Consider the following 12,575-nt stretch of genomic DNA (forward strand, 5'->3'; position numbering starts at 1 on the left):
TGGCAGGGCGGAGGGGGTGGTGAGGAAAAAAAAAAAAAAAAAAAATCAGTACTGGCATTTTAACTGGCTCATTCCTTGGCATTTTGGATCTCATTCTGTAGGATGGCATGGTAGGGGGTAGGAAGGACAGGAGGGACTAAGATCGGAGTGAACTCATTTAACCTCACTCCTGTAAAAAAGGCAAGCTGACAAGAAAGGAGCCCGAGAGGGACCATGAAGATATGGGCTCAGATTCACTAGATACCCCGAAAACATAAATAAATAAAATAAAAAACAAAACAACCCCCCAACTTTTCTCCACTTTTAGTTGTATCCTTATTTTTAAATGGGAAAGACAGCTACTGCTAAAGCATCAATAGGTAAATTGCAATTTTTGTTTAATACACCTCTTGATGCACGAGCTAGAAAGAATTCCATTTATTATTTGGATTCCACGCAAGTTAGAATTAGCCCCCATCCCAGTATTTGCCAGCAGAATAGTCTTAGTGGTTGGACACAAACAGATCCTTCAGAGCATCATTTCTAGAGCCACTTTTTAAATTGGTACTGCCACCACTAAACTGCAGAGCTGAGTACACAGTGAATAATCAGATGATATGGTTTTGTTTCAACTAGATCTGTAAAGAAGCTCTGCTAGCTTGAATGCTTTACTCATGTAAAGCAAACTCAAGTTACTGTGAAAACTTGTACAAATATTTTTGAAATTCACTTTTACTAACGTATTTTTTTTTAAGTTTCACTCATTCATCTTTGCTTCCCATAAAAGCTTAGAAAAAGGCAATGAACATGGCCAATGATGTTTTAAAATATAAAATTATTATAAAAGCATTTTGTAAGTTTTTGCACATTATTTCCACCAAGCATTTTCATAAAATCACAGAATCCAGAATATGCATAGTAAAATAAAGTCAAGAAAAAGATGGGCAACTGCCCTGCCCCCAAATAATTTAGAAGACAGTTGCCACACAATGCCAATTAAGAAACCAGAAGGCTCAAAACCTGAAAAAATGCTGAAGACATGCACCTTAAAAACCATATTTCTTTGCAGGAAGAAAGGGGTCATAGCCATTTGTTACTGCTGCTTTAAAACAGCCTTTAAAAGAGCAATGCTGCTGAAAGCTAAACCAATTGCATGTTACTGCACCTTTAGAGGAGCATCTGTGGTTCCATGTCAGGGTCAGGTGAACAGCTTTATGGTGGAACAGAATTCAGATCTGACAAATAAGTGTCTTAACTGAATGAATTTTGGACTATTGTAACAGCTATAAAAGTACCTGTTTGCTTGATGGAGTAAGTCTCATTTCTGGGGACTTTGTGCTAAATGTCATTAGCTCCTAAAATGCAAAATATAGTAGTGAGATTAGAGAGAGGAAGTGAACTGTTTTACAAATGTCAGTGTATTAAGTACAAAGTAGTCTCACTGCCCCCAAAATTATTTTTTAGTTGTAAAAGTAAACGAATCCACTATTCCACATTTATTTTTCACTTTTAGATTCTGTTAAAAAGGGAGGGCATACACTAACAGCTAAACTAAAATTTACGTAGGTATTTTGGGGTGAGGAAGAGAAATGAAATGGAAAGATGGTACAGTTCGATAATTCATGAATTACTGCATTAACAACTATAAAAAACAAACATACATAAGGCAGTCTGATAAATTAGACAGTACTGACAATTTTCTTTTTAGTTTCCCAGATTATACATGGTCTCTTTCATTTGCCAGAAGCAGTAAAAATGCAAATAACAGTATGTGATGAATTAAAAAAATAAGCTAAGTTATTTCCAAAATAAAGATATAATTTTATCTTATGCTGCTTTAAAACAGCCAAAACTATAATAGGAAGCCCATTACACTAACTACCAGAGGCCTGCATTTCTAATAACAAGATATAGTAATTTTTAAACCAACAGTTTTCTTTTGTTTCCATTCCCCGGCAGTCACTTACTTGTGTTTCAGTCAAGAAATAAAGCTGAGATCTGTTTAGCCACTGGTATTTTTCTGAGCCAACTGTTTCGGGAACATTTCTTGGGATGAAGACGGCACATTGGACTTTCCCTCTGCAGACATTTTTTTGGATACATAATGGTCTTGGCTCATTTGGTCTAAACACAAACACTGACAAAACAAGAGAGTTTCATTTTTAAGGATACAAAGCATTTCCTCCCAACCCAGCAATGTTGGCTCTGACCAAGAACCCTCACAAGGGCTGCATGGGACTCCTTTTCATATTACTCTGAACTTATACCTAATTGACAGATGCTGCATGAGGTGGCATGTAGCCTCATTTACAGTGTTTTTAAACATAAATAAAAACTGAACCTGAATTCCTCTAAAGGACAACACTAGAAACGTTTCTATATTCTACACAGGTATCCAGGTTCTAGCTGTATTGGTCTAAAGGGCAAAAGGAATCAGGACTTGTGATAAAGTTGATAAAATCTGGTTGGTCTAATAATATACATCATCTCTACCACAAGTCCCCATTCCTATATGCTGCACACTCACACATGGAACCTGTTTTATTTTTATACATTATATAAAATATTTTACATGTTCTCTCTCTCTCTCTCTCTCTCCATATACACTTGTTAAATGCTGCTGCGTGGTTCTCCCTATATTCAGGCAGTTTCACATCTAGTGTGGGAAAGACCAAGATAGTACCACGCTCCAGGCTAAAAAAGCATGTATGACTGACCTCAGTTTGCTCAGTGTTGAAATCAAAACAGCTGCAAACAATGTTTAGGAGAATAGACAGCTAGTGTCAGCTGCAGCTCTACACAAAGACTCAAGGGACTACAGCTTAATTTATGATTTTTGTAGGGTCTTCTACTAAGACTATTTTCCTAGATATTATACTTTTCTGGTTACAACTTTCATCATCTCCAACTAGTCAAGAAAACCTTTATACTTACAGTCTGAACCTTCTGAAATGCACGAGACTGCAGCAATGTTTTCTGAAAGGGGGTCAGGTTGCAGAACTATGACACCGAGTTGGGTGCTCCATTCCACTGAAAAGTAAATAGCCAAGGATGAAAAGAAGTCACTGAGGCCTAACCAAGTGTTTCACTAAAAAATCCAAGTGTACAAAGATACCCAGAACTTCACTTCTGCCTAAAAGGCCCAGACTACCTAGATATTTCACAGGTGGATTAAAGCAGATAGTATCAGCCATGCTATACAATCCAGGTGTAAAAGCTAGTTTGCTGTTCGCATACAAAGTGGGCCGGGGAACAGTTTCTTTAAAAAAAAAAAAAAAATCTCTGATTTTAGTGACAATCTATCAGAGTTCTGTTAGATAAACAGAAACACATATTGTTTGTCACGCTGCTACCTTAAATCAATATAATGCAATAGTCTTCCATCATCACCTAGGGGAAGCTACTGAAACACAGGGATTTGGTTTGCAGGCTCTGAAAAGAGAATGAAAACAATCCAGCGTATAAAGCGTGTTTTTCTTGCTGTTGACAGGAAGATGCTGTCCTTCTCCTGTACCTTATTTAGTCTGTCCATGGCAGGGACCTCATATCAACTCAAAACAAGATACCCCTAAGAGTCAAAATGCAAGTGTAACCATTCCAGCAAAGATTGTTGTACTGCATTGTAAGAATACCAGCATCAGCCAATGGCATTAAAGTGAACTGACTATTGCACCATGACCTGAAGTTTGGGAAGTATCTGTTACACACTTCCATAAACTTCTAGATGCGAGTGAGTACTGAATTAAAACCATGTATTCTGGGTATTACTGAAGATTCAAGTGCTAAGTATTCTCTCTACTGCCCTGGCAGTAACACACACCATTTTAACAAAACAGATCTTACATGCACAATTAAGTAGGTTCCAGCAACACAAAAATCCATGATCGGTGGTGCCAAGAAGGTATTTGGAACAACTGAGTCTTCCAAAGCAAAGGCTCCTGGAATAAAAGCCAAGACAAAAAATGCTTTAAATCTTGTATATGCAAAATTTCAGTATATAGAAAAGCATTCACAAGAGCACCTTCCATTAAGGCTTTAAATCTTTTAAAGTTAGTGCCAAATCCTAATCAGTTACCTGGTATAACAGGTAACTTGATCCTCTATATCCATCTCCAGTGGCTAAGACATATAAACAAACTTTTCTGAACCATACTTATATAACCACAGTGAGAAGCAATTATTATTAAAGACTCAGACCCGCTCTAAAGGTTGCACCTCAGTGAAGGAGATGGTATTATAGGTAGCTATGTTCCTGTTTATTAAATAAATTGCTGATGGAAAGGTGGTGTTTCACTGAAAAATCCTAATGCTATAAGCTATTAGATCTGAACAGGGAGCACTTAAAAAAATTAGGAACCAAAAAACTGATCTGGTTCATTTACAATCATGTTTCTCATGAATTTGTACAGTAAGGGCAAGGGAGGGAGAGGGAGAGAATTGAAACAGTGTACACTACATGCTGACAAGTATATTACACAGCAAATTTCTTCTCTAACCTTTCAGTCTTGAAGTGTTCTTGTTATCCCAGCAGGTTTGAAAAACAAATTTAAACCACTACTTAGAGAATGCGCATTCAAAGTTGACTAGTGTCTCTTTCAAAAGGCCACACCACTGTGGCTGTTCTCAGCTACTTGCTGCCAATACTTGCATCTAATCTGATGTGCTTGGCATTAATTATGTAACACCAATTTCAAGAGTACTGATTTTGAGGCAGTCCTAGAAATTCAGACTGGAAATTAAAAGGTTGGGACCCCTAAGAAGGATGAAGCCTTTCAAATGGGAGCGAGGGCAAGGAAAGCAATAAGTTTCTTCCCCTGATCACTTCTTCCCCTTTGAGCTCTCCATGTCCTCACAATAGTCACATTGTATTTAGTATTTATTGTATTTAGTTAATTAATACAAGGGTTCAGGGTTTGTGCTGGCTGCCTGTAGGAATCAAGAGAATCTCCCTCATTTCCCTCTGTCCTTTGATGCATAACTTCGCTTGTGGGTTGCATTTCCCTCCTCAGATTCAGCAGGGATTGGCCACAGCTAATGGTAGAAGACTGGGAGAGGTATGTTGGTGTTCCTAATAGCATTAAGAAACCTCTCAGGTGCCTGGCTAGTATCTTCCTCCCTTGCTCAGGGTTAAATGGCTAGAAGATCTGGGGTTAAAAAAGGAATTCTTCTCAAGTTAGATCGCAGGGATGATTACTGTTGTTTTCTTTTGTAAACTAGGGTGTCATTTGTTGCTATGAATCTTCTGGGCATATTTAATTCAACAAATTCCCTGCCACTACATTTTCTTAAGTGGGTTATAGAATGAGGGAGGAATATTTTGTTGCTTGTGGTATGTGTGGAAGGGGAATGAACTCCCTCATGGGGCTGCCTATTACTGCTATGAACTGGAATCTATAAGCCCAGATGGTCCCTTCCTGTCCCATGTTCTTCCTGAATGCTCTTCAGGAAACCATTTTTGGATGGTTTCAGGGTACTGAGAATAGGTAAAAAGCCAGGTGATAAACCATATTGCATACCATGTTTTTCCAGGTGGATGGCAAAATGTACACTTAAGATCCCAGGTTTCAGAGTCCCACACAGTGACAATTTCTTCAAAGCTAACAGCAAGCAAGGAACCATCTTCTGAGAAACAGCAGTTGTCAGCTTGGTAGTTGTGATAGCTGCCCACAAAATCACAGATCCAGCTAACACTTTGTTCTGTTAGATTGAACAAAAATGAATTAGTTGAATTCCAGTAATAAAAGCTTTTTTTAAAAAACAAAGTAACATGAACTCTTAAAATATTTAGGTCCCAGAAGCAAAACAGCTATTTTTGAGAAGTTTTTTCTAGGGTTTTATATTTTTCCCTGCTTCAGTACTATATATTTTTCCTGGATTCTGCACCTGAACCAGTTAAGATGACATTATGGAATTCACATGTTAAAATGTGCATTTGATTTGCAAGTAAGTGTCCTTTTAAAGAAGTGAACTAGACAGATGCATTTTGATTCCTTCTGCTATACTGAAAGAATGTCAGCATCACCAACAGCTGTCTAAAACAGCATTTCTCAACTTCTTTAGACCTCTTGCAAAATGCTACCTCTTAGCTTTCACTGGTTTTTTTGACTGTAGAAAACTGCCCCCCCAAACCAGTATAGCAACTTAACCTTTGTGAAGAACTCAAACCACAACAGGTCAGAATGTTTTCAACACTATGGATTTCTATTTGAAATCTCTGAGTTTGTCTTGTGAATCATGTTTGCACACAATAGTGCTAACACTTCCTGGAACCCTGATCGAGAATCTCTGGTCTAAAGATGCACTGTACTTTTAAAAGGTGGCAAAAAAAGTTGGACGTTATTGCTAAATAAGTGATTTAAGTACATGTGATTTTTACGAAACTCGTATAATACACAAATAAATTCTAAGAGCCATGTATTATAGTAACCTTTCAGCAAGCTTCCTCTTTAACTTTAGGGTCTATATCATTGTTCTCAACCTCGTTAAGACTCAAGACATTCTTGGAAAATGCCAACTATTCACTTTCACTGAATTTTCAGGTACTGAAAAATAGAGTAATTCTTCTATGGCAAAGAACCCAAAGACCACAACAGGTTAGGAAAGTTTGACACCACAGATTCTTATTTGAATGCTCTGGGATTATCTTGCAACTCCTGTATAAGAGTTTCCACATCTAACAATGCTAATATTTAGGGCACCTCTTGGCATACTTAAAATGAATTCAAGGCATACCAGGGTGCTACGACACCCTGGCCATTAATTACTTACTACCATAGAACAGGAGTATTCTTCCTCCCAAGCTGATTTGAAGGTTTAAATAAAAAAAACAAACAAAAAAAACCGAACTTGTTTAAGGATTTGGGTCAGTCCCATAGTAACTATTCTCACAATCAATATTCTGAGAAACAATCTGGAAATAGGGAAAGGGAATGGAACAAGCAAGGAACTGACTATAAAGGAAAAATCATTTAACTAGTATTATCTTTATCTCTAGGAGTCCTGAGAATTATAAAAAAAGTAGTTAGTTTTACTTCTCTTTGGGTTTTAAATTCCTCCTTAGAACAATACAGTGCCACCTGGAGGCAAGATATGGAAATGTGTTTGCTTTTTTAATGAGAAAAAACCATGTCACTGGCACATTTATACAATAAAGAAATCACTATTTGATATGTAGAATCACAGAAAATTCTGTTATGCTGTTAGGGAGCAGCCATAACAGCTTTACAGAGCATATAGTCTTCTCTTGAATTTGGATCCACTGAACAAGTTCCTCTTCTATTTGCTCTATTTTAAACTTACAGGGGCTGTGCAGGTTTGTTATAGTAGCATGTAGAGTAGGAAACACCACTGAAATTTCCCTTGTGCATCTGGTAGACATATTACAGCCTCTGAGAAACATTCCCATAGAAAAGACTTGAGGATCTGAATATCTATCTAGGAGATAGGCCCACAAGAACTATTTTTTTTCCATGGAAACTTGCATTACAGGCTAGAAGTACATTCTACAGCCTCTGAAAACACTCCCAGGACAGCGATTTGTGCATCTGGACATCCACTCAGGTGACAGGGCCAAATGGAGTGAATCAAAATCCAAAATTGAATCCCCAGTATGGGATGCAAAATGAACCAGTCTTATCCACTCCACTCCACACCTAGTTAATATTAGCTGTGCAGTGGAGCAGGAGTTGAAAAATCCTGGCAGGAGCCACCATTCTCTTCACAGTTCCTAAGAGCAGGTCTTCTCATGGAACTGAAATTTGGTTTAAGTATAAAAGTTATTTAAACATAAAAGAATTTTAAAAGATTATGAAAGAAATTGGAACTTTTAGGTACATGACACCGATTGGTAGCCTCTGTACAAATGTGAAGGCAAGTCCAATTTAATGGGTCAGAGACATAAGCTCACCCTGGGAAACAAGGGAGTGGGGGGAAGGGAATGTATGCCATTTACCCATGACAGAAGTTACAAATTTACATCTCCAAACTTTAAGCAGTTTGTTGAAAGTGCTGGAGGCTGGGGTTGGGAGGGGGATGGGAGTCGGGCAGGGCAGCCACAGGGGCTTCTCCCATGGCTCCTCCTGCCGGGATAGAGGTAGGCACAGCTGGAGGAGCCACAGGAGAACCAGCTGTCCCTGCCTCTCCCCAGCCGATCCAAAATCTTGGAATTGGTGCCGAAACAGTGTTGAAACTCCGAAACAGATTCAGCCAAATTGAAACAGAATAGTGATCCAAAACACCAAAATGAATCACTGTCCTCTGAAACGGCTGAATCCAAAAAACTGAAATGAAACACAGAAGTTAGGGCTGTGTGAAATGGCTAAGTCCTGATCTCAGGAGCAAAACTTTGAGTAAGAGAACTTTGTCCACAGGAACTCCAGAATCTCCACAACAGTGAAGCAGATATTAGGCTGCACATGTTCAGGCAGGGGATACAACTGATCTATGCTGCCTAAGTCTATGTTGTACAAGGAACTGTTATTTCTAATAGCCCTTCCATACTCCCAGTGTGCCCACAGCAACTGATACAAAGGCAGTCAACCTGCACCAGCAGAAGTGCAGTACTGATCCTTTTAGACTCCGTGCACTCCTGTAGGGATGGAGAAGAGCAAAGATAAAACCTACACAATAATATAGACATATAAAATAGATGGCATATAAGAGTACATTATATTTGGCCACACTCACTGTCTGTGTCAGACTCATCCACAGTCACCCAGACTTTGAAGCGACCATCCTTAGCAGCAGTTACCAAGGTAGGAATGCCATCTTCCACTCCATCTGTGTCACGGAAACACAGAGCTGTTACATGGTCCTCATGTGGCATATTTACCCGGGTGCTGAGCTTAAAGCTACAGGAAGAAAACCAGAATTTGCAGTTTTGTTTCTTTTTTGAATTTACGAACACATTTAATAACCTCCAGAAGGATGAACACAAAGTAGGCAAGGGAATTAAAGAAAAGTTTGTTGCAAGTTGATAAAGTGAACATAGGCCCTACTTTTGACATATCCTGTCTCTCTTATATGCCAAAAAATATTACAGAATATTGTGGAGAACACAACGTTGTTTTGAGATTTCTATATCAAAACCCATAGAGGTCTACAAATTTTTTCTAATATTTAAAATATTCAGTAAAATTAACAACATGGAGATTTCACAGATGCAGTTAATATTGCTTTACCAGCCTCCCCCCGACCTTGTAACAACCACACCAAATAAATCTATACTGACACCACACCTACGGTGCATCTAACCGAAATACCTAAGGGGAAAAAACCAAACAAACAAGCTTTGTAAGTGTCCAGAAAGACTAACAAATCTAGACCGTAGCAAATCAGGCAAGTAATGTCATAGTGGTACTACTTTAAATTTTTATATATTTATCATTATTTCTGCATATACACATGAATGATACAGTCAATTAGATTCTGTAGGGTGGCACCAACATGTGAAGACACATATGAGTACCTCTGCATCTGTTCATCATAGACCCACAGCTTCATCTGTAGTTCAAGGTCACTTTCCTTTTCTTGTCGCTGTTCCACTGTTGCTAACCAGTTGCCTTGAGCACTAAATGCAGCTTTCACCAGGTCAGTTTGGCTCAGACCTGCTTGATTGATATATTCCTGCTGTACAATATCCAGCTGCAAATTTACAAAAGGCCAAAACTAATTTCAAAGTTTAAGTGAGATATCAGAGAATTCATGCAGAGAAGCAAAAGAACAGCACTGGGGGAAGATGTTCTGAAAATACCACTGACTACTAGCTAAAATGCTCAGTGTCATAATGATGCATTTACAGGCTGGGCCACAATACAAAAAACATGAATGAATGAATGAAACCCATGGAGAGTCTGCAGTACAGGATAAAAGGAACCCCCCCCCCCCACTCCTAATATACTTTCACTGCTGTACAGGGTTTATAAAAGCAACAGTGATCTACTGCTAGGGACATTTTCTGTAAGTTCTTGACAACCTTACTCATACTACATTTGTTTTCAAATTACTGATCACCAACATACAAATGTTTTTAGTGTTCCATGCTTTATTTCTGAGAAATCTAATAAAGTATACGTAGAAGTTAACAACTGAGCTAATTTGCAATTTTGAAACACTCCTGGTTACAGGATGTCAACATAATCCAATTAATGAAATGAAACTGAGAAGATGATCCCTCTCCACATTATGGCTCTGAAGAAGAGAGAAAAAAAAGCAAAAAAAGCTATCAAGGCAGTATTTTACTAAGTTTGTGGAAAAGGTGGGAAAAGAACTCAACTCTACTCATTTCAATATTACTGTATAAACACTGAACTATTATCTCCTCTCTATATCATATTACGATTGTCGCTTGTCACACAATTTATATAGCTGAAGGTATATTCTATTACTTGTAGCCTCAGTTCTATCCAACTTACACTGTACAGCTGTTTATCACTTTGAAGACAAAAGAACTGCAGGTGACCAGGCTTTCCATTGAGAACTAAAGCCTTAGTTCTAGGATCAACCACCAAACCTGTCTTGACACTGCTACCTGCAATGAAGAGCAGCAACAAACCATTTAAGTTAGAGAGCAATATCTCTTATCAATGAAGAGGAAGAGAAGTTTAGTTTTATAGAATGTACCTTTGACTAATCCTTGAATTACTGCAGATACTCTCAGGTTGCTTTGTATGATTGTTATTTCTAAACGTAAAAAAAAAAAGTTACCAAGGCAAGGTAAAGGCTTGTGTAATGTTAAATACAGCTAACTAGGCTGTAAGGCTGGAAAAATCAGAATACCAAATAGACATAAACCAATGTATCGGTTTATATTGCATCAGTACTGATAAAAGGAAAATTGACATTAAATCAGCAATCAGCTTTTTTTGGCTGATGTAGCCAGTAATGTTGCCGATAAATGCCGTATGCATGTGTGCAGCCACAACATGCATGCAGCCAGCCTGGCAGATTGGAGAACAGTGTCTGAATGTTAAGCGTTTTGGGGCGGGTAGAAAAAGGGCAGGGAGAGGGAAGGGGTGTGTTGGGGGGCAGACTGAGGGGGGGCAGAAGAGGGGAACTGGCTCCTGCTGCTGCATGCACCTCTCTGGGGGAGGCATGGGGACTGTGTGCCCCTTGGAGCTGTGTAGGACGAGGGCGGGCTGCTGTTGTGGGCTGCAGCCAGGAGGCAGCAGCAGCACTGGAAGAGGGGGTGGGCTATGGCTCCCAAGTAGACCCTGCTCCCAGTACTGCTACAACCCACTCCAAGCACAGCCCTGGCCCAAACCAGGAAGAGGTAGGTGCCAACTCTGAGCGTGCAGTGACAGCCCACCCTTGCCCCATGCACAGATCTGGGGGGCATAAGCACCTATGTGGGGTATATACAGTGGTGGGAGCTGCCTGCCCCTGGCGCAGCCCGAGCCCCACTCCCTCCCTCTCTGTGGGGGCCTTGATCTGCTCCCCACCCCCAACAAACTTACTAGCTAGATCCTAGTCTCCAAGCTGCCAGGCTGCATATCAGCAATTGGACTTTTTTGGGCAGATATGGCTCGTTAATAGTCGCCTATCGGTACTGGGCCAAAAATAATCTTTACTGGTCCACCTCTAATACTAAATATGTCATTCTACCTAAAATAATTACTTAAGCAACATATACCCACTACAAAAGACTAAGCTTCCTGAAAGTTGGGTGGACTGGAGTAGGCATCACCCTGCTCACACGTGTCCAGGCCAGTTCCTCCTGAGCAGCATTTAAAGGCAGTGGGGGGCAAATCTGTTCTTTCAGATTAGTACTTGTACATAATACCAGGCAATGAATCTGACATTCACAAATTTTACTAACACTATGGATCATTAACTTCTTAAGTAATGCATATTATTTCAATAGCTTGGAGCTTACTGTTTTCTGTGTGCGAGGTACAACATAAAGTCCCATCAGGGGAAACTGAGATATGTTCAATAGTAGATCCCAAACGAGGCAAGAATTCCTTCTTAGATTCTGAGACATCACGCCATTGAACCAGAACAGACTCAAAGCCTCCACTCAGCAGATTGGTTCCTTTTCATGCAAAGACAAATACATAATTAGAGGCATTATTCCAAACCAACACATTTTCAGAGTGCTAGTCATGATGGTATCTAGACAGCAAATTCTGTAGTTAGTCTCCTTTAAATCATGTCCCAAGCCAAATGCTGTTCATCACAACTATACTGAATGATAGAATAAAACTTGTGCTATTAACAGCCTCATTTAAACTTGCCAGTCTCAGCTCTCAGATTCAGAACAGAGCATTAAGAACGTCTATACATACAAGACTGGTACTTAATACATTACTATTATAAGAACAGTTAATCCTATTCATTTCTGGAAGGAACCAACTATTTCTCTAACAAAAAGAATCCTTCTATTTAACACTGAAGACTGCAAATTTTTCTTAATGGCTAGAAGCAAAATAAATACTGTGGAGCCAAGCTACGTTCCCACAAGTTAAAAGGAGTTTTGCCACTAGATTCAATGGATGTACAGCCTGGGTCTGGGTTCCAACAAGATGCCTTTGGCTTTTTTTTTGTTTTTTTTTTAATTAGATTTGGATTGGACTTCAGCAAAAGCTTAGGTTCCCCTC

General features: G+C 39.2%; 1 protein-coding gene across 1 annotated transcript in view; it reads right to left on the reverse strand.

Annotated features, from left to right (window-relative positions):
* WDR75 (WD repeat domain 75) overlaps positions 1-12,575 on the reverse strand; it is a 28,484-nt gene that overhangs the window by 6,174 nt on the left and 9,735 nt on the right. The window contains exons 9-18 of the mRNA XM_090045263.1: positions 11,852-12,010; positions 10,600-10,659; positions 10,392-10,507; positions 9,446-9,621; positions 8,665-8,828; positions 5,496-5,676; positions 3,823-3,917; positions 2,914-3,009; positions 1,947-2,116; positions 1,275-1,334 (exon numbers count right to left, since the gene is read on the reverse strand). Of these exons, the coding sequence (XP_089901389.1) occupies positions 1,275-1,334; positions 1,947-2,116; positions 2,914-3,009; positions 3,823-3,917; positions 5,496-5,676; positions 8,665-8,828; positions 9,446-9,621; positions 10,392-10,507; positions 10,600-10,659; positions 11,852-12,010 (1,277 nt within the window). The remainder of the gene's footprint in view (positions 1-1,274; positions 1,335-1,946; positions 2,117-2,913; positions 3,010-3,822; positions 3,918-5,495; positions 5,677-8,664; positions 8,829-9,445; positions 9,622-10,391; positions 10,508-10,599; positions 10,660-11,851; positions 12,011-12,575) is intronic.

This window comes from Crocodylus siamensis, chromosome 4 (assembly GCF_052110815.1).
Source record: "Crocodylus siamensis isolate JL-2025a chromosome 4, ASM5211081v1, whole genome shotgun sequence".
NCBI lineage: Eukaryota > Metazoa > Chordata > Crocodylia > Crocodylidae > Crocodylus > Crocodylus siamensis.